At 35.0% G+C, this 18,048-nt stretch overlaps 3 protein-coding genes and 1 long non-coding RNA gene across 5 annotated transcripts; 2 read left to right on the forward strand and 2 right to left on the reverse strand.

Moving 5' to 3' along the window:
• On the forward strand, positions 1-1,802 carry LOC121788425. The gene is made up of 3 exons (XR_006047740.1): positions 1-73; positions 1,081-1,168; positions 1,490-1,802. It is a non-coding gene; the product is annotated as an uncharacterized LOC121788425 (long non-coding RNA).
• Positions 1,803-8,550: 6,748 nt separating this feature from the next.
• On the forward strand, positions 8,551-9,174 carry LOC121788423 (agamous-like MADS-box protein AGL29). The gene has a single exon (XM_042187096.1). It carries the CDS (start codon positions 8,551-8,553, stop codon positions 9,172-9,174), a length of 624 nt encoding a protein of 207 aa, XP_042043030.1.
• A 1,978-nt stretch (positions 9,175-11,152) lies between these two features.
• Positions 11,153-13,455, reverse strand: LOC121788424 (high mobility group B protein 14-like). Of its 2 annotated transcripts, XM_042187098.1 has the most exons (7): positions 13,261-13,455; positions 13,042-13,167; positions 12,337-12,394; positions 12,195-12,239; positions 11,744-11,824; positions 11,549-11,626; positions 11,153-11,312 (listed from the first exon to the last, which is right to left on the reverse strand). In XM_042187098.1, the coding sequence occupies exons 1-6, from the start codon at positions 13,311-13,313 to the stop codon at positions 11,564-11,566; spliced, it is 426 nt and encodes a 141-aa protein (XP_042043032.1). In that variant the 5' UTR covers positions 13,314-13,455; the 3' UTR covers positions 11,153-11,312; positions 11,549-11,563. The 2 variants fall into 2 exon arrangements, with proteins under 2 accessions (XP_042043032.1, XP_042043031.1); XM_042187097.1 differs by having other exon boundaries at positions 11,153-11,626; positions 13,261-13,453.
• Positions 13,456-13,674: 219 nt separating this feature from the next.
• On the reverse strand, positions 13,675-17,367 carry LOC121788428 (3-oxoacyl-[acyl-carrier-protein] synthase I, chloroplastic-like). Its single transcript, XM_042187099.1, has 7 exons — positions 16,842-17,367; positions 15,973-16,404; positions 15,074-15,247; positions 14,604-14,717; positions 14,396-14,497; positions 14,202-14,268; positions 13,675-14,091 (listed from the first exon to the last, which is right to left on the reverse strand). The coding sequence occupies exons 1-7, from the start codon at positions 17,295-17,297 to the stop codon at positions 14,024-14,026; spliced, it is 1,413 nt and encodes a 470-aa protein (XP_042043033.1). The 5' UTR covers positions 17,298-17,367; the 3' UTR covers positions 13,675-14,023.
• Positions 17,368-18,048: the final 681 nt, after the last annotated feature.

Consider the following 18,048-nt stretch of genomic DNA (forward strand, 5'->3'; position numbering starts at 1 on the left):
GGGCGACGTCGTTTCTTATGCTCCCTTCAATAATCGCCATCGCGGATATACTGATCTCAACAAGACTCTTGTTGTAAACCCACTCATTCCCTAATTTTTCAATTTAAAAGTAATTTCTTTCTTTATCGAAATTATCCCCAATTTTTAATGTGCGGATCAAATTAGGGTTTCATAGGAAAGTTCACTAGCGGATTCAATTAAGAAAAAAGTACCATTGTACCCAAAATATGGAAGTAACCTAGTGGTAAATGCATCACCTTCCACAGCGACTTGGGATTGATTCCCCCAGAGTCCGTTTTTGCCATTTAAAATATATTTTTTTAATGAAATGACTTAATAGAAAAATTGACATAACGGAGGAAAAAAAGATCTATTGAATTTTATATTTTCAAGTCAGTATTGTTTTTTTTAATGAAATGACTTAGACATAACAGAGGGAAAAAAGATTGATCCCCTGAGTCCGTTTTTGGCAATTTAAAAATATTTTTTTAATGAAATGACTTAATAGAAAAATTGACATAACAGAGGAAAAAAGATCGATTGAATTTTATATTTTCAAGTCAATATTGTTTTTTTAATGAAATGACTTAGACATAACAGAGGGAAAAAGATTGATCCCCTGAGTCCGTTTTGGCCATTTAAAATATATTTTTTTAATGAAATGACTTAATAGAAAAATTGACATAACAGAGGAAAAAAAGATCGATTGAATTTTATATTTTCAAGTCAATATTGTTTTTTTTAATGAAATGACTTAGACATAACAGAGGGAAAAAAGATTGATCCCCTGAGTCCGTTTTTGGCCATTTAAAATATATTTTTTTTAATGAAATGACTTAATAGAAAAATTGACATAACAGAGGAAAAAAAGATCAATTGAATTTTATATTTTCAAGTCAATATAATTATTTATCGCACCCTCAATATGAAATTTCTGGATCCGCTACGGGGAAAGTTTGATCTTATTGAAGAATGATTATCCATTCATGTCTGTGTAACTATTCTTTGTAAATATGTGGTTAAGCTTAGCAATATCAGAGGTGCGGAAGATTCTAAAAAGTGAATTTTTTGATGATTTAGGTACCAAATGGGCATGTTTGGGTTGAAGGGGATTATTTGCTCGACAGTAGTTCCTTACGGGTATCTACGCTATAGAGTGTTTGCTGTGGTAAGTTGTTCAACCATTTTATTTTTTTGCTTTGGATTGATTGAGGTGCCTTCTTGTATTGCTTAAGTTTGTATCTGGTTCTTTGAAACTGTTGTTGGATTAAAATCATAGTATATGATACTGTTTTATCATAGATGTTTCATTGTTTATATGACACTGTTTGCATTTTAGTTGGATCAGAATCACAGTATGATGGTTTTTTTTATCATAAATGTGTAACTGGTTATGTGAAACTGTTTGCAATTTAGTCGGATCAAAATCATATATGTTGCTGTTATATCATAAATGTGTGATTGGATATATGAACTGTTTGCATTTTAGTTGGATCATAATCAGAATCAGAGACGGAACTACATAGTGCCAAGCCCCCGCCGGGGCTTGGCCGGCACCAAATGCTGATAACCCCTTACACGTCTTTCCTCCGACCAGTCTCCGCCCCAGAGAGGGCCAGCCGTTTAGTGTTCAGACTTGAGCGCCGCCTATACTCTGAATCTGAAAATTGAAAAATGAAGGAGGAGAAGACTTGGGCTTAATAGTTTTGGGTTATTTATTTAATTGTTGGGCTACTGTTTAATTTTGGGCTATAATACCCTTTATATACTTCCGTCTTTTTAGTTATATAAACTTATCTTCTAGTCAAACCTAATTAAAGTAATGACTAATTTTTCAATTAATTTGAAGAAAAGTTTTTTTAAGTTGATGCTCTTAACTTTATTTAGCGATTCGATTCAGAAATACTCCAATTTTAGTAATTATGAAATTAATATATGAATTATAATTTGTTTTTATGGATTTTGAAAATAATTAGTTATATATTTGTGTGTAATTTATGTTCTATGATGTCCATGAATTTGATAATATATTTATTCAACTTTTATTTATTTATTTATTATCATTATTATTTATTACTCTTTTCGTCCCATTAAATATAAAACACTTGTTTTTTGGTATAAGATTTTATATTGTGTTATTTTGTGAGTTAATAAAGAGAGACTAAAGTAAGAAAGATGTGCACTTCGGCACATGATTTTATGTAGTGTTGTTTTGTGAGTTCACCACCCGCTGGGAGACTTTCGGCCTTAATCTGCAACCCCGGTCAAGCAGGATTACAAGTGTGTTCGAAATGGTCAAACAAAAAAAGAGAGAGAATAAAGTAAGAGATGAAAAAAATAGAGATAATGTTATTTTCTTTTTATGAAACGTTTCATTTTTAGTGGGACAATCCGAAAATGAAAAAGTTTTATTTTTAATGAAACAGAAGGAGTAGTATTATTTAAAGTTTAGCACCGGCTTATTCAAATTCTTGGTTCCGTCACTGATCATAATGATGTTGTTTTATAAAAAATGTGTGTGCTTCAATCATGGAAGTTTGGAAATTGCCTACCTTTCTCTACAGGTGTGGCCACCTAGAGATTGCAGATTGATTCGCAACAAGATTGAATGACTCTGTCTTGAAAGGTGCACTTAAATCTTTCTTCAGTCGACCTTGTCTTAGCTTTCTTCGATTTGTTATTGTTTACATGCATCGATGGCATAGATATCTAAACACATGTATGAGATTATGAATGAGTAAAAAGTTTGTTCTAGTTTTATGGCTATGATATAATATGTGAACTCTAATATTCCTTCTGGTGGAACTTGCATTTTCTGCTCTACATGAATCTTACCTTGTTTCACTTGACAGCTAGGCCTCGAATAAAGGTGTGTAGCAGGATATGTGTAGTTGCATTCTTTCAAAAACTTACTCGCTGATCCACACGTTCATACTCAAACAAGCTGTTAGTTGATAAGAGATGTGGATGGGCAAACTCCCTTATTGATATAGTTTGTTGGAAATATTGCAGCCTTTACACGGGCAACCCTTGCTATTATAGAAGAATAAAAACTGGAAGGTAAATGTAACAATATAAATTACAACGAACGTAAAGAGATGCAAACTATAGCATTCTTCAAGTCGAGTCGAGGTGACCCTCTCTCTGCAAGACGAAATACGCCCCGGCTAGTGCTCACGGATTGGCATAATGTCCCCAAAGATGAAACGACTTTCCTCATATCGAGTCGAAGCACCTCAAACTCGTAGGCTCCGGCGAACTTGAATTGGAAGCAAGAACCGAGCAGTGCAATGCTCCTAAGATGCACACTAGAATGTAGAGACTAGAGAGAGTAGAGAGAATATTTGTTGTTGGTGTTCTCATCTCCCAAAACTCTATCTATTTATAGGATAGGTGTACCTACATGAAGAGTCATGGCATTAAGGCATCCCATAATGCATTTGGAGGTTACACAAGATGAAAATCCAAATGTTTGGCCACATCAAAAGTTTCCCTCATTTTACACGTTTTTTCCAATATAGTTTGCCATACAGCAACAGAATGTGTCATTTGGAGCCTTGGAAGTTACTAGTTGGCGGAACTGATTCACTTTGTTCCCTTTTGGAAATTTGGGCTGGAATAGAAAAAAACTATGGAAATCTCATTCATGATTGCATTTAGTTTGAGCTATACATAATTATTAACAAATGAGATTTCCATAGTTGATTTCACATTTTTTTCTGAGCTATACATATTTATAAACTAGAGTATCTGATATCAACAATGGTATTTGTCATCGCTTCTCTAGTTTTCGGTGCAACTCTAATTTGAAACATAAATATATAGGAAACTGACATAAATATATAGGAAACTAATTAAACAGGTTTCTTACAGTAACCAGAAAAAAAAAAATTGAGCGCATAAGCAAGCCTTGCAGCTCTACTCCTCAGGGGGGGCTTTTTAAATCTTTTTATTTTCTTGGTTGAGTTACACCATGTCAAACTTCATATGGGGCTTGCCCTCGATACCTGTAACGAGCAGTTAAATACAAGCGGATCAATATTAACCTGTTACTAATGCATCTACAAGCATGTCCAAACAAAATATCAAAATTTGTCAAATATTTGAATTGAACCGAACTACCCGAAAAACAAAAAATTTGAATAGTGTGAACTGTGTGTAGTGTGTGTACTGTGTGTAGCGTGTGTAACTTGTGCAGTATGCGCAATGTGTGTATAGTGTTTGTAATGTGTGTCGCCTGTGTTATGTGTGTATAATGTGTTTATATAGTGTGTATCGTGTGTGTCGTGTATGCAATGTGTCATGTGTGTAGTGTGAAATTGTTTATATTTCATTCCATTCTTACAGCTACCAAGCATAAGAAAGAAATCAATCAAGGAATAACAATTTCATTCTCTTTGTATTCCTTGTGTTTACCAAATACAAGAACGGAATGGAATTGTCATTTCATTCTCATTTCCATTCTATTCCCTCCTTATTCCCTTCAAGATCTCTATTCCATTTCATCTAAGAAACCCACAAATACTTACTCTCTTTTGGATTAAGAAAAAAATATCAGACAAATCATTTTTTTTAAAAGATATCAGAGCGAAACAATCAACTTACTAATATTGAATGACTAGTTAATGTTTCAAAATTGAAATAATTATCTTTCAATATATCAATCCTACATTCCTACCACAGTTGTCACTATTATTAAAAAAATACTACTCCCTCATGTTTAATCGGTACTACAAATGAATCGGAAGGGATCACCTAAAATATAGTGGGAAATATAAGTGGAAAATCATGTGTTTCAGATTTATTTTAGGGTTTGTTTAAGGTGATCCATTCTACGAATTAGCTCAGCTCATGATGTTATAAGAAATATAGTGAAAAATTTATGAAAAATGTTAGTGAAATACTGGTTCTATTTTATGAATTAGAGTAATAATAAAAATATGAAGAAATAAGTTAATGAAATAAGGTTTATTATAAAAAATACTATAGTAAAAAGTAAAAATATTAATTATGGATATATGGAAAAAGAAAATTATACCAATTTATTTCCGAATTAAAACTCCCTTTACAGAAATGAAAACACTGGTGGAAAATAAGAGTGAACTACATAAATGGTACCTGATCTTTCACTTTCGCACATAAATGGTATCTGATCTTTATTTTATATCGTTTTTTGTACCTATTGATCACATTTTTGGTACCTAATGCAATTTTCACCCTAAAAATACCCTCTAAACAAATACATTTTCCCATTTGTGTCCTAGACGATATTTTGGACATGCACAAAACTAGTACCAAAAATGATATTATAATATCTTCTCTCATTCTCCTCACTCTTTATACTATTATTATTAATCAATATTAATATTATTATTTTGATGTTATATATTAATAATTACTCCTAATTTATTTTTAAATATCATTCAAATATACTTAGTTATAATTATATTTACTTATTATAATAATATAATTGTTTTTATAATACTAAAAACTAGTAGTAATTAATAAATACTTATAGTATAATTATTTAAATTACGAATGATATAATATTATATAATAATAATAATAATTATTATTATTATTATTTTATATTAAATTAATAACTAATCAATATAGTCTATAAAAAATTAAATTTGTGAATTGTATTAGTCATGATATAAAGAGTTGAATTTTTTTAGTCAGGTGTTTCAACCCTAAAATAAGTACAAAGTAATATAAAAAATATTTAATTGATTTAATTATTTTAAATAATTAATTTAACTAGGTGTTTTGTTTTTTATTTATATTATGAGTGCAATTAAATGTATGTATAAAACAATAAAAAGAAAGAAAAAAAAGACAAAAGAAAAAAGAGAAACAAAAACTAAAGAGAAGAAAGGAAGATAAAATACTAAAAGGAAAGAAGAAAATGAAGAAAAAATAAAAAAAGAAGAAAAAACTAAAGAAGAAAAAAAAAATAAGAAAGGAAGAAAACAATAATCTCATGTTTAGTAATATACTGAATTTCTAAAAATATCCTTCGTAACAAAAAAATCACATGTCTGATATGTAGGGTTATTTTTGTATGGGATACCAAGAACGATATAAAATAAATATCAGATAAATGTGCGAAAGTGAAATATGAGGTAGCAACTCATGCAGTTCACTCGAAAAATAATAAGTCCACAGTCCACTCCAGTGGGTCCGAATTGAGTGATGTTGAAGTCCAATCGAGGAAGTTCATAACCAAGAGGATCAAGGCTGTCGGGGGCGACGTCGTTTCTTATGCTCCCCCCACTAATCGCCGTCGCGGATATACTGTTTTATCATACATGTGTAATTGGTTATATGAAACTGTTTGCATTTTAAGTTGGATCAAGATCATGTATGATGCTGATTTTAAAAAAATATGGGCTCAATCATGGAAGTTTGGAAATTGCCTACCTTCTTTCTCTACAGGTGTGGCCACCTAAAGATTGCAGATTGATTCGGAACAAGATTGAATGACTCTGTCTTGAAAGGTGCACTTAAATCTTTCTTCAGTCGACCTTGTCTTAGCGTTCTCGATTTGTTATTGTTCACATACATCGATGGCATAGATATCTAGACACCTGTATGAGATTATGAAGGAGTAAGAAATTTCTGTTCTAGTTTTATTGCTATGATATAATATGTGAACTCTGATATCCTTCTGGTGGAACTTGCAGTTTCTGCTCTCTACATTAATCTTAACTTGTTTCCCTTGAGAGCTATCGAATAATGGTGTGAAACCGGATACTTGTTGTTCTGTGATATTATCTTTGCGCCTTTCAAAAACTTACTCGCTGATCCACACGTTCAGACTCAAACAAGCTGTTGGAGGAGAGAAGAGATGTGGATGAGCCAACCCCCTTTTGGGTATAGTTTGCCATACAGCAACAGAATGTGCTATTTGGAGCCTTGGAAATTACTAGTTGGCAGAACTTATTCAATGGTCTTTATTTTTCTACAAAAGTTTGTTCCGTTTTGTAAATTTGGGCTGGAAAATAAAGAAACTATGGAAATCTCATTAATTTAGTTTGAGCTATACATATAATTATTAACAAATGGGATTTCCATAGTTTATTTCTATGAAAATCTCATTTGTGATTGCATTTCGTTTTGAGCTATACATAATTATTAACTATCTAGATATCAGCAATGATATCTGTCACCGCATCTGTAGTTTTCGGTGTAACTTTAATTTGAAACATAATATATAGGAAACTAATTAAACAGGTTTATTGCAATAACCAGAAAAAAGAATTTTGAGCATAGTAGTGCTATGTACAAAAGAGACAAATCTATCAAACTAAAAGGCTCAGCAAAGGAAGCCTTGCAGCTCTACTCCTCAGGCGGGCCTTCTAAATCTTTTCTTTTTGTTTGTTGAGTTACACCATGTCAAACTTCATATGGGGCTTGCCCTCGATACCTGTAACGAGCAGTTAAATACAAGCGGATCAATATTAACCGGTTGCTAAATGCATATACAAGCATGTCCAGGCGGGCATAAGCGTTAGAACCTGATTCTGAGTTGCTCTCTGTCGTTGAGCTGCTGTCGCTGAGTCCTCATGTATGAATGTTATCGTTGTTGATTCTTCGCGCCTAGTGTTATTGGTGAGGGGAGGTGGCAGTTCTCTCATCAGGAATAAAACAACTGCTGAAGGCATTGATGAACCTGGAAGACAGCTTAACTTTCATGGCAGTGCAATGGATGATGAAATGCAGATTATAATACTACATAAGTAACACAATTTGAGGTTAGGTAGCATAGCAAATACCTATAAAACAATACAAAACGAGAAGAACTTGATGTAAAACAAATAACTGAGACAACGGCCAAATATTGGCTACCTTATATTCTAACAACCTGAAGAGCTAGATTTCATAATTTATAGTAAAAGAAATTAGATTTTGATATGTGGCCAATATATAATGGACTAGATTGTATTGATTTAGAGTAATCCAATCAAACCAGCTTGAGAATTATTCATGTTTTTGGTAAATGTAGAACTAGTAGTTAACAGTGAACAATAACTGTAGTGCACTTTGGTACCATAATAAGAAACATCATTTTCTTAGCTAAAGAAATTTAATTTCATTCCACAATTTAGAGACATAGGCATTTTTCCAGCGTAATTGTTTTTCCTGGTTCTATAAGATGAAAAAACCTCAAATATTGTGCTTATCTGATTTGATGATGTTATTCCTTTGAGGGCAAACCCCCCCATTGGTAATTAGCCAAGGAGATAGGCCTTCAAAATTCTAGTAATTCGTTAAAGTTTACCCGTCCTACAGTGGTTATACTGAATAAAATTGCCACTTGTTATTACCACAGACTGGAAATTTTCGTGCTGTACTAATTTGTAAAAAGTCACCGCATTCATTGTTACCCGATTTCCTAAACATTTTAATCATGTTATAGTAATCCAACGAGGAAACACGGTTGCAATTTGACCCTATATTTAATGCGCCAAACTCATATTAAACCAAGGTTTCCGGACTCGTGCAATACCACAACTTTTGCTAACTCTCTTTCTTTCGTTTTCATTCATGGCTCCTCCGCAGGGAAAGAAGAAGTCACAGGGGCGAAGAAAGATCGAAATGAAGCTGATAGAGGATGAAAATGCCAGAACTGTGACGTTCTCCAAAAGAAGAGCCGGGCTGTTCAAGAAAGCCACAGAGCTTTCTGTTCTATGTGGGACTCAGATCGCCCTCATAATTTTCTCTCTTGGTGGTAGGGCCTATTCGTTCGGCCACCCTGATGTGGAATCCATCATTGGTCGTTTCTTTAACAAAAATCCAACAGCAACGGTGCCGGAGTCTTCTAGCTCCTCAAGGTATCGCACCGCCATGCTGCAGGAGATGAAGGAGCAGTTTGATGGAAAGAGCCAAGAACTGGAGACGAAGAAGAAGAGAGGGAAAGAGATCGAAGCGGCCTTGGAAAGCTCGTCATTTCATACCACGGATGAGGAGTTGGATGGGCTTGATTTTGAACAACTGCGTCAACTGAGAGGGAAGTTGGTGAAGATGAGAGACGAGATGCGTCGTCTTGCCAATGACAATGCCTATGCCGTAGCCAATGTTCCACCAATGCCAGTGCCAATGCTCAATCTAGCACAAGTTGCGAAAAGTCGAGGTGCTTCTATGATTCCATCGGATTGGCTGAAACTCTGATTTTTTTATCATTGGCTGTTGGTTAGTAGTATGAAATTGAACTATTAAAGGTTGATTTTGTGAGGGTAACTTTGTGGTTTTTCATTATTGCATATTCCCCTGTTTTATGATTTCACTACTTTTTTAATTTAGCAGATGCTCCTTTTTCTTTTCCGGTGATTTCCAAAGATTTATGATATTTATAAGCTTTTGAGTTGTGATTTTAAGTAACTGCTATATTTATCTCTTTTTTTTGCTTATGCCCTAATAAGTAATAAGTGTTTCATTATAAAGTTCGAGAATATAATTATGATAATTTGCTCATTACTCTGCTTTAATGGTTTATGGAATTTGGTTGATAAATATTCATTTAAATTACAAAGTTTAGTCAATCTCATAAAATTTTGAAAACGAAATTTAAAATCATTAAATTTCTATTTTTCTCAACGTCACAAGTATGTATAGAATGATGTACGACAATACTCAAAACTATATTGTTTCATTAAAATAAGAAAAGAAAGAAAATGAAATGAAACAATATTTGGTGAGAATTGTTAGAATTGACAAAATTAATATTTAATATTTTATTTTCAGACTTTATGAGAATTATTAGAATTTAAAATGAATTTATTATTTAGATTGACTATCTCTTATCCCTTAATTGTATATATGCGTGATGATTAACAATGTTACAGATTTTTAATTATTATTATTATTATTATTATTATTATTATTATTATTATATTATTATTATTATTATTATTATTATTATTATTATTATTATTATTGTCGACGTTGTTGTTGTTAAATTTAATGTTCACAAAACTATTAAAATAAACAAAGGGACACTGTCGAGTAAGAATCCATCCATAAGAACAAAATGGAATAATCCAAACACTGAGGCAGTAAGAATAATTGTGGCAAGATATCATAAATTCTCCGGGAAATTCTCTCATTAAGACCACGTGCATAACATAAAATACTACTCCATTCGTCCCTATAAATTTATCACTTATTTCTATTTTTATCCACCTCTAAAAATTTATCACCTTTAACTTTTACTATTTTTTATAATAGATCACACGTTCCATTTACTCATTTATATTTTATTATTGTATAAAACTAATATATAAAAATAAGATTCACGTGTCACTAACTTTTTCAAACTTACTTTTTATTACATTTCTTAAAACTTGTGTGGGGTGACAAGTTAGGGATGGATGGAGTCGTAGTAGAATCTTGCAGCAAGAGCATCTTATGTAAAAAATCATTAGAATCTATCTGCTGAATGCTGATGGTTCAAAATTGACAAGAGACAGACTACTAGGTTCAATCAGTTACCGCTGTCAGCAGCTGTGTTTCTATATTTGTACTCATAATCATCATCTACCACCTTCTCTCTCTCCCTAATCCCTATCCATTTCCACGCTCACATGGCTTTTCTCACTCATTAGCCTCCGACCTCGGTGCGGACCTCACAACCGTGAGCTTCATGTCCATCTCATCGGCCATCCGCCTCACGGCCGTGGTCCTCAAAGAACAGGACCTCGACGTTCTACCCCTAGTCCTGCGACTAAGCGCCCCCCTTCCATGCCCTTGTTGATGCTGTGGATGGGCGGATTGTTGTCCTCCATCTCCCCTTCCACGCTCCTCTGCTTGTGGAAGGGAACGATGAGAAACGCAGACGTCTTCGTCCATGGTGTAGTGTATGCCTCCAGGGGCAGCGCGCGGTGATGACCTGCGTCAACGCCCCCTCCTGACAAGAGCTGAAGCTGCTGATTCTAGTCCGGTTCCGGTTAACCATGCATGTCTATATACGACCCACAAACAACACACACACACAGTCGTGTCATTACCCTCTTGTATCTGGCCGGATTTCAAGAAATTATAGTAGCACTCAAATTCTTTGAAAAATGAACGAATAAAGTTTACTAATCATCTATATGTTCAATTTATATGTTCAATTTTGGTGCACTAATCATCTATACTTCTAAGGATGTACTGAAGCACTAATTCTTGATTTCTTTAAACCAAAATATACAAAATACAATGTGTGTGTGTGTAATCTTAATTGATGCTGAAGATACAGTTCAAACTTCAAACCATCAATTTACAAAAAGGCAACTCCCAGCACTTGAATCATGCAGCAGAGAGGGAAACTGCAATAATGAAATGGAGAAGATTTAACAAGATACAGCAAGGTTTTGAACACTTCTGACTTCTGCAGTCGTGATCTCGCTTGTACATTTAGGGTAAGGAGACCAATTAAATTTAATCGGATACTCGAGACTGTGATATCCCTAAAACTACTTGAGTTTACTGCACAGGACATTATACAGATACGGATAGAGAATTCAGAGTTGAGAGAGGTGGCATCGACAGTTGAGAGTTGTACCCTATCGTAACAGTTTCATCCATCAAAATCTGAGTCGTCATCAAGGTGCAAATCATCTTCATCAAATTCCCCACTTTCCTGCAAATTGTTTATAATGTTAAGCATATGTCTAACAATAATTACCTTTTGTTTTTGGTCCCTCTATCATGGAGGAATATAGGACAGGCAACAAAGGTGGAAATGTCTATGTTTTACCTTTTTCTTAGTGAAGTTTGTCATAGCTATATCAAACTCAGCTCGTTTTTCAGTGGCAATATCATAGTACTTCACCTTTTCCTACAGAACAGAAACCATAAAGAATCAGAAATCACAACATTGCTTCATCCACTGTATCTATCCACTTCATGTGAATGCTCAAACTTTAATCTTCAGTGAACATCTTCAAATCATGCTTATAGCAACCAAGTTAAAGGAAGAGCACCATGAAAAGACATGAAAGAGGAAATTAATTTTGATTTTGCACCAAAATGGGATCTACTGCCTCATCTAAATAAAGTTGAAGGAGAAGCGCATACCTTTTCTCTTATATATATTTCAATTTGTCTATATAATAAAGTTTCAAGAGAGCATAATTATCCTCAAATCACAAAATTAGTCACTAGTTATCAGCATGAATCCATAATCCAGTAAAAGTTAGATCATAAACCTCATATGTCATTGTTTTCCACTTCTCCCCACATGCTTTCCCAATCTGCAAAAACAGAGTAACCATGACTGAAACTAATCCAGAAACAAAAGAACAACAAATGACGTAATCTATATGACTATCAGGTCCCTTCAGTACATACATCGCGCATTGACTTGATATTAGGATTAGCGTCTCGGTATTCCTTACGAAAATCCTCCCTGGAACATTAAAGGTTCATGGAGGAGAGGTGTTAATGTTATCAGTGCAAGTTTTCAGTATCTTCTCAAGAATTAGTAAATTCGGATAAACCCATTTTTGTACTAAAAGGAGAAAAGAAAGTGTGTTATGCTTAAAATCTCCGACAAACTATTCAACCACAACAAGTTGTTTCATATATTAAGCAAATGCATCGATAAAAGTTTAGCACCCTCATGCATCAACCAAGTTTACCATTAACCTAAGCAAGCAAGTACAACCAAGGAGTATAACACCGTCAAAAGTAACAACTGTTTTCGGCACATGGAACTTGAACTCAATTCAACTTGAGAAACTAATAAAAAAAATTCACCATCTTTCAAGTGTTTTCTACCCATATTTCATTCGCCTTAACAAAAAAAACAGACATTCGAGAATACCACACCTTCTCTGCTCCAAAGTATTTCAAATAGTATGACCTAATTATTGCACTCTAAATAAAATACTTACAAAATCAAGCCAAACACACTACGAATCATATATTGAGGTAGAAACCAAACGCAATACAAATTCCATGAGCCATTTCTATGAAAAGAAATCTTAGCATACATAATTTCCAATGAAAAAATTGTACATATAACTGACAATCATATCCAAAGGAAAGGCGTACATGAAATAGAAGAAGGCCGTGGGAGGTTTCTTGGGCTTCAAGGCGTCAATTCTTGATACCTTTTTTCGCGCCGTCTTCTTCCTTGCAGCCTTCTTGGTATCTCCTGCCAAACCAATTTTCCTTTGGCTGAAGAAAAAAAGTTGGATCAGAACATTTAGGGCGGACAGTGGAAACTGAAAATATGAGTGAAAAACAAAAACTATCTGTAACTCGTTTTACCTAGAAGCCGAAGCTGAGGAAGTTGAACAACTTCTAGTTTTGATTTTTACCATCTCGCCGGCGACGCCGCTTGCTTGCTGCAGCGACCGATCAGGGAAATTTTAGTTTTGAATATGGTTCGTGAATTTGTATACAACTTGTTTCATAAAACAATTCATTTTAATAATTTTGTCAACTATATTTACACATCAACTTTTTGCTACTCTAAAACATAAAATGTTTGGTACAAAATATCTCATCTTTATCATATCCATAAAAAAAATTTCTACATTATTTCACGTTTTATACATTAGATAGGCAAAAAATTACTGATGTCTAAATATACACATGACATAATTATGGACGGATTGGTACGGTATTTCGACAAAATGTATTAAAATGACATATAAATGAAACTTTTTTGAATTATTCAAGTAAACTACAAACTTTTTTTGTATTTATATGAAACAATAATGAAACATTTCCTATGAACTGAATATGTAAAATTAAAATTAGAGTGTTTAATTCTAAATTCTCAATTGAATTATTTTTGGTGAATGGAGGAAGTTGTATTGTGAACATAATGAACTGTCATAAGATGACATAAAATGCATACACATTCATAAAAGTGTTGCGCTTTAACATCTAAAACAGCCGCAGAGAGAGAGAGATAAATTACAATAGTCCTCAAACTAAAAGCTAAACTCACACCAAAGAATGCAAAAATCCCTCTTTTAGATTACCGAATCAGCCATATGTATATGGTAGATTTCAAACAGTCTCATCAGGGCTTGAATGCAGAAAATGCTACAACAGAGTTGTGTCCACCAAATCCAAATGAATTTGAAATCGCTGCATATGATAACGATCACAAAAAAAATTAAAGACCAGGCCTGCAATGTCTCTATACGAGAGAGATAACAGTGATGTACGTAGGGAATTGGAGTTGGGAAGCGTCTTACCAACATTGACTTCATGTTGCTTCTTCTCGTTTGCTACAGTGTCAAACTCAACGGAAGGCTCTGGATTCTGTATCAGTGATTATAGACGATTGTTAATGTTGACGAGGAGAGATGAGTTATAAATCTCTCTAAAAGAGGGTGGCTGTATCTGAAATAACCACCCCATTTTAATCGCATTGGCATGGGAGACTTACGAATTGGTTTATCGAAGGGTGAAGCCAGCCTGTCGTGATCGCTTTCACTGTTGCAATGGCTTCCAAACCACCAGCAGCACCTAGGCAGTGCCCTATCATTGACTGGAACAACATGAAAAAGTGAGAAGTCTGCCATTACCATGCCACGTGCTCGAGAAAAGAACACAAGTATAGAATAAAAATACAGAGCTTAAAGTTGGGGGCTTACCTTAGTTGCATTGATTTTTATTTCTGAAGTGTCCTTGAATACCTTCTTAATAGCATTTATCTCTGCTAAATCACCAACAAGGGTGGAAGTTGCATGGGCGTTTATATAGTTAACCTGAACGAATTCAAGGCAACAACATTTTAGATGACCCCAAGAATGAACTGTATACCGAGATTGAGTTACACTTTTCTCCAGTGATATCTATTAGCATCAACAATTCTTTTCCAGAATATCAGATTTGACAGTCAATATTTCTGAGGGGTGCAGTATCAATTTCCAGATTCAGGAACAGAGGAAAAGGTTGGTAATGAATAACAAATTAGACAGTCTACTCTTACAAAATAACAACAAAATGAAACAAAGTGGAGTTCACACACTTGGAAAATTCCCTGTACTATTAATATGCTGATGAGAATAATCAGGAAAGATAAACAGAAAACACAAATGATTTGTTTGGGATGAAAGCACACCTCCTCAGGAGAGACACCAGCATCTTGAAGGGCATCCAGGATGCATGAAGAGACACCAAGCCCATCAGCCCTGGGATCAGTCATGTGATAAGCATCACAAGTTACAGCACCACCCAAATACTCTGCAATTATTGGCGCATCTCGTTTCATTGCATGCTCCAAACTTTCCATAACCTGCCGAATAATTTGACAAAAATATAAGGTCAAGCAATTGGCATTCAGATAGATTGGTAGTATGCTCAGCATCAACCTTGTTAACACATACAGCATCTACCACAAACTTTTAGAGGAAGATTAAGATTAATCTATTGATAGTGAGAGACTAATATAAAATGATAAAATTCTTCCAATACTTATAAAGAAATGAAAAGAAGAAATGGAGGGGAAAACTGAAGAAAAAGTAGTACTAGAGGCTCTTAACTGCCTTTCTTCACTTTTGCTAAAAAAAATCATTGTTCGTGTTTCAACTAAACCATGTCCCTTATCCTTATACAGGCTTGATGTGCTCCATGATGCACTCATGTTTTAATTTTACGTGCATTTGAATGTGTGGAGCAACACCTGTAGCTCTCATATGACTCATAACTCCTAAACACAACCAGTCCTATTCCAACTCAACCGAATAGCTATATCACCAACCCAATATGAATATGTACACGCATTGACACATACATATATATATGCAGTACACTGTACACAAGAGGAGAGAAAGACACTCAAATATTCCCAGTCACTCCTCACACGCAGTTGGTTTAATAAGATCAAGGCAAGTTACATGTTCCAATTAACACATCTCAGCATATGAGTTAAAGTCCTACAAAATGTCAATTATTTCACCGCACAGTAAGTTAATGATTCCAACCTCTCACACACACACACATACAGAGAAGCTAACTTACCAAGACTCCAGCACCTTCACCCATCACAAAGCCATCTCGATCTTGGTCCCAAGGCCTAGAAGCAGTTTTTGGGTCATCGTTTCTTTGAGATAGAGCTCTGCATGCAACAAAACCTCCCAGTCCAATTGGTATAATGGCAGCTTCAGTCCCACCTACTACCATCAAATCTGCTTCACCTCTACGAATGTGATTCGCAGCTGCATAAAAGCAATAATTTGAAGTAGCACAAGCAGTTGAAATTGAATAGTTTGGCCCCATCAAGCCAAGATCAATTGCTAGCAATGCAGATCCCATGTTCGTTATGGCATAAGGTATGAAAAATGGAGTAATCTTCCTGTGACCCTTCTCAATTAGAGCCTGAACACCGTCAGAAAACACACTAAGACCTCCCATCCCTGTCCCAACTAGAACACCAGCTCGAACCTTGTCAATCTGCAGTTAGAACAAAACCACTAATTTTTTCAGATCACGTGACTTTAAAAAGTTCTAAAAACCAACCAAAAAAATCAGTCAAGTTTATTCTCAAAAATGAAGCCGAAACATCAAATTTCAGGCTTCCTATCACAAAATCTATAGGGAAGCAAAATAAAACTGGTGTGTAGGCTAGTTTGTGTAACACAGTGAACAAGAAGGAAAAGTTTCGATTAAGAAGGAAAGAACTCTTTTTCAGAACCACCGATGTTAAAAAGCAAAACCAAACCATAATTTTTAGTGTTCAGCATGCATTCATACAACCAGCCAACCAACCACTCATGAAGAAATCAACAAAAGCTCGAAACATAACTAAGCAAAATTCAACCTGGAAACACCTGATTAAAAGCAGAACACTCCAAAATAAAACCGAATTGAGCAGCGGAAATCATGAATACCTTGTCAAGCTTCTCGCCGCCGAGATCCGCGCTCTCGAGCGCCTTCTTCCCCGCAACAATGCAGTACCTCAAACAATCGTCCAATCTCCGATCGTTTTTGCCGTCAATATATCCATCGGCTTTGAACCCCCTAATCTGGCCGCCGAAGCGCGTGGGGAATTTGGAGGCGTCGAAGCGGTCAATCAGAGTGATGCCGCTCTCACCGGCCAGCAGCTTCTCGTAGTAGGCGTCCACGTCGTTCCCGAACACGGTGACGAGCCCCATTCCGGTGATGACCACGCGCTTCTTGGGGTCCGTCTCGCGCTTGGGCGCCGTGGCGGCTGCGGAAATTGCGAAAGGGCGCCTCTTAGCTGGGGCCCTGGCATTGTTGCTGGGTAGAGCGGGGGAGTGCTGCCTTGAGCGGCGGAGGGATTCGAGGGGGGAAGGATGGAGGGAGGTGGATTGGAGGGCTTGCATGGCGGAGGTGAGCGGATTTGGGCGTCGATGGAATCAATGTAATGGTGTGGAGAGCAGTGTGAAGCAGTTGGATTTGTTAGCTCTGATATTGACGACTTTTTTACTTTTAATAGAAATATTAATCGTCTGTAAATAGTGAATTTTTATTTATTTATTTATTTTCACAAATTTGGGAATTTATCCCAAATTTTAGTTTCGTGCATATCAATAAATTTTCAATTGAGGTTATAATTTTAAAATTGTACAATTTTAAAGGAAGTCCTACCAGAAATACTCATTTCATTACTTGGTATTGTCAAGTAGTCCATGTGGGAAAATCTACAATTTGTTTCACATACCTTATTCATAAATCTTATTCATAAATCTACAATCTTATTCTCGATAGTCCAAGTCAAGCCCGGGTGAAAAGGGGGTTTAAAAATAGTTTTCAACCAATAATAAACGCGCCTCAGTTAGAACATTTTATATACTCCGTACCTATTTATTTGCTAGATTTCTTCATGTATTCCGTGTGGGAATGTGACAAATGTCTACTATTTCCTTCACACTCATTAGTCATAAATCTTGAGATGAAATAGAACATTTCTATAAATTTCATCAAGAACAATGTTAAACAAAATAATCGAGAAAGCGATTTTAAGAGTTCAAAGACTTAATGCTAATCCCATTATGATATTATACACCAGAAGAAAAGGTGTTGTAGTTCATATAACTTTACGGACATGCAACTTTATAAAGTACATCAATTTTA

The sequence above is a fragment of the Salvia splendens genome, unplaced genomic scaffold (assembly GCF_004379255.2).
Source record: "Salvia splendens isolate huo1 unplaced genomic scaffold, SspV2 ctg1039, whole genome shotgun sequence".
In the NCBI taxonomy this organism is placed as follows: domain Eukaryota; kingdom Viridiplantae; phylum Streptophyta; class Magnoliopsida; order Lamiales; family Lamiaceae; genus Salvia; species Salvia splendens.

Bases quoted from the DNA above. Each gene is read 5' to 3' on its own strand.
- LOC121788423 (XM_042187096.1), top strand. From the start codon at position 8,551: ATGGCTCCTCCGCAGGGAAAGAAGAAGTCACAGGGGCGAAGAAAGATC.
- LOC121788424 (XM_042187098.1), bottom strand. From the start codon at position 13,313: ATGGTAAAAATCAAAACTAGAAGTTGTTCAACTTCCTCAGCTTCGGCT. The intron at 12,240-12,336 runs GTATGTACTGAA...CTGTTTTTGCAG, and splicing joins ATATCAAGTCAATGCGCGAT to ATTGGGAAAGCATGTGGGGA. The intron at 11,627-11,743 runs GTAAAACATAGA...AACAATTTGCAG, and splicing joins CAAACTTCACTAAGAAAAAG to GAAAGTGGGGAATTTGATGA.
- LOC121788428 (XM_042187099.1), bottom strand. From the start codon at position 17,297: ATGCAAGCCCTCCAATCCACCTCCCTCCATCCTTCCCCCCTCGAATCC. The intron at 15,248-15,972 runs GTAAGTTAGCTT...ATTATTCGGCAG, and splicing joins GTGAAGGTGCTGGAGTCTTG to GTTATGGAAAGTTTGGAGCA. The intron at 14,092-14,201 runs GTAAGACGCTTC...TATCATATGCAG, and splicing joins GCAACATGAAGTCAATGTTG to CGATTTCAAATTCATTTGGA.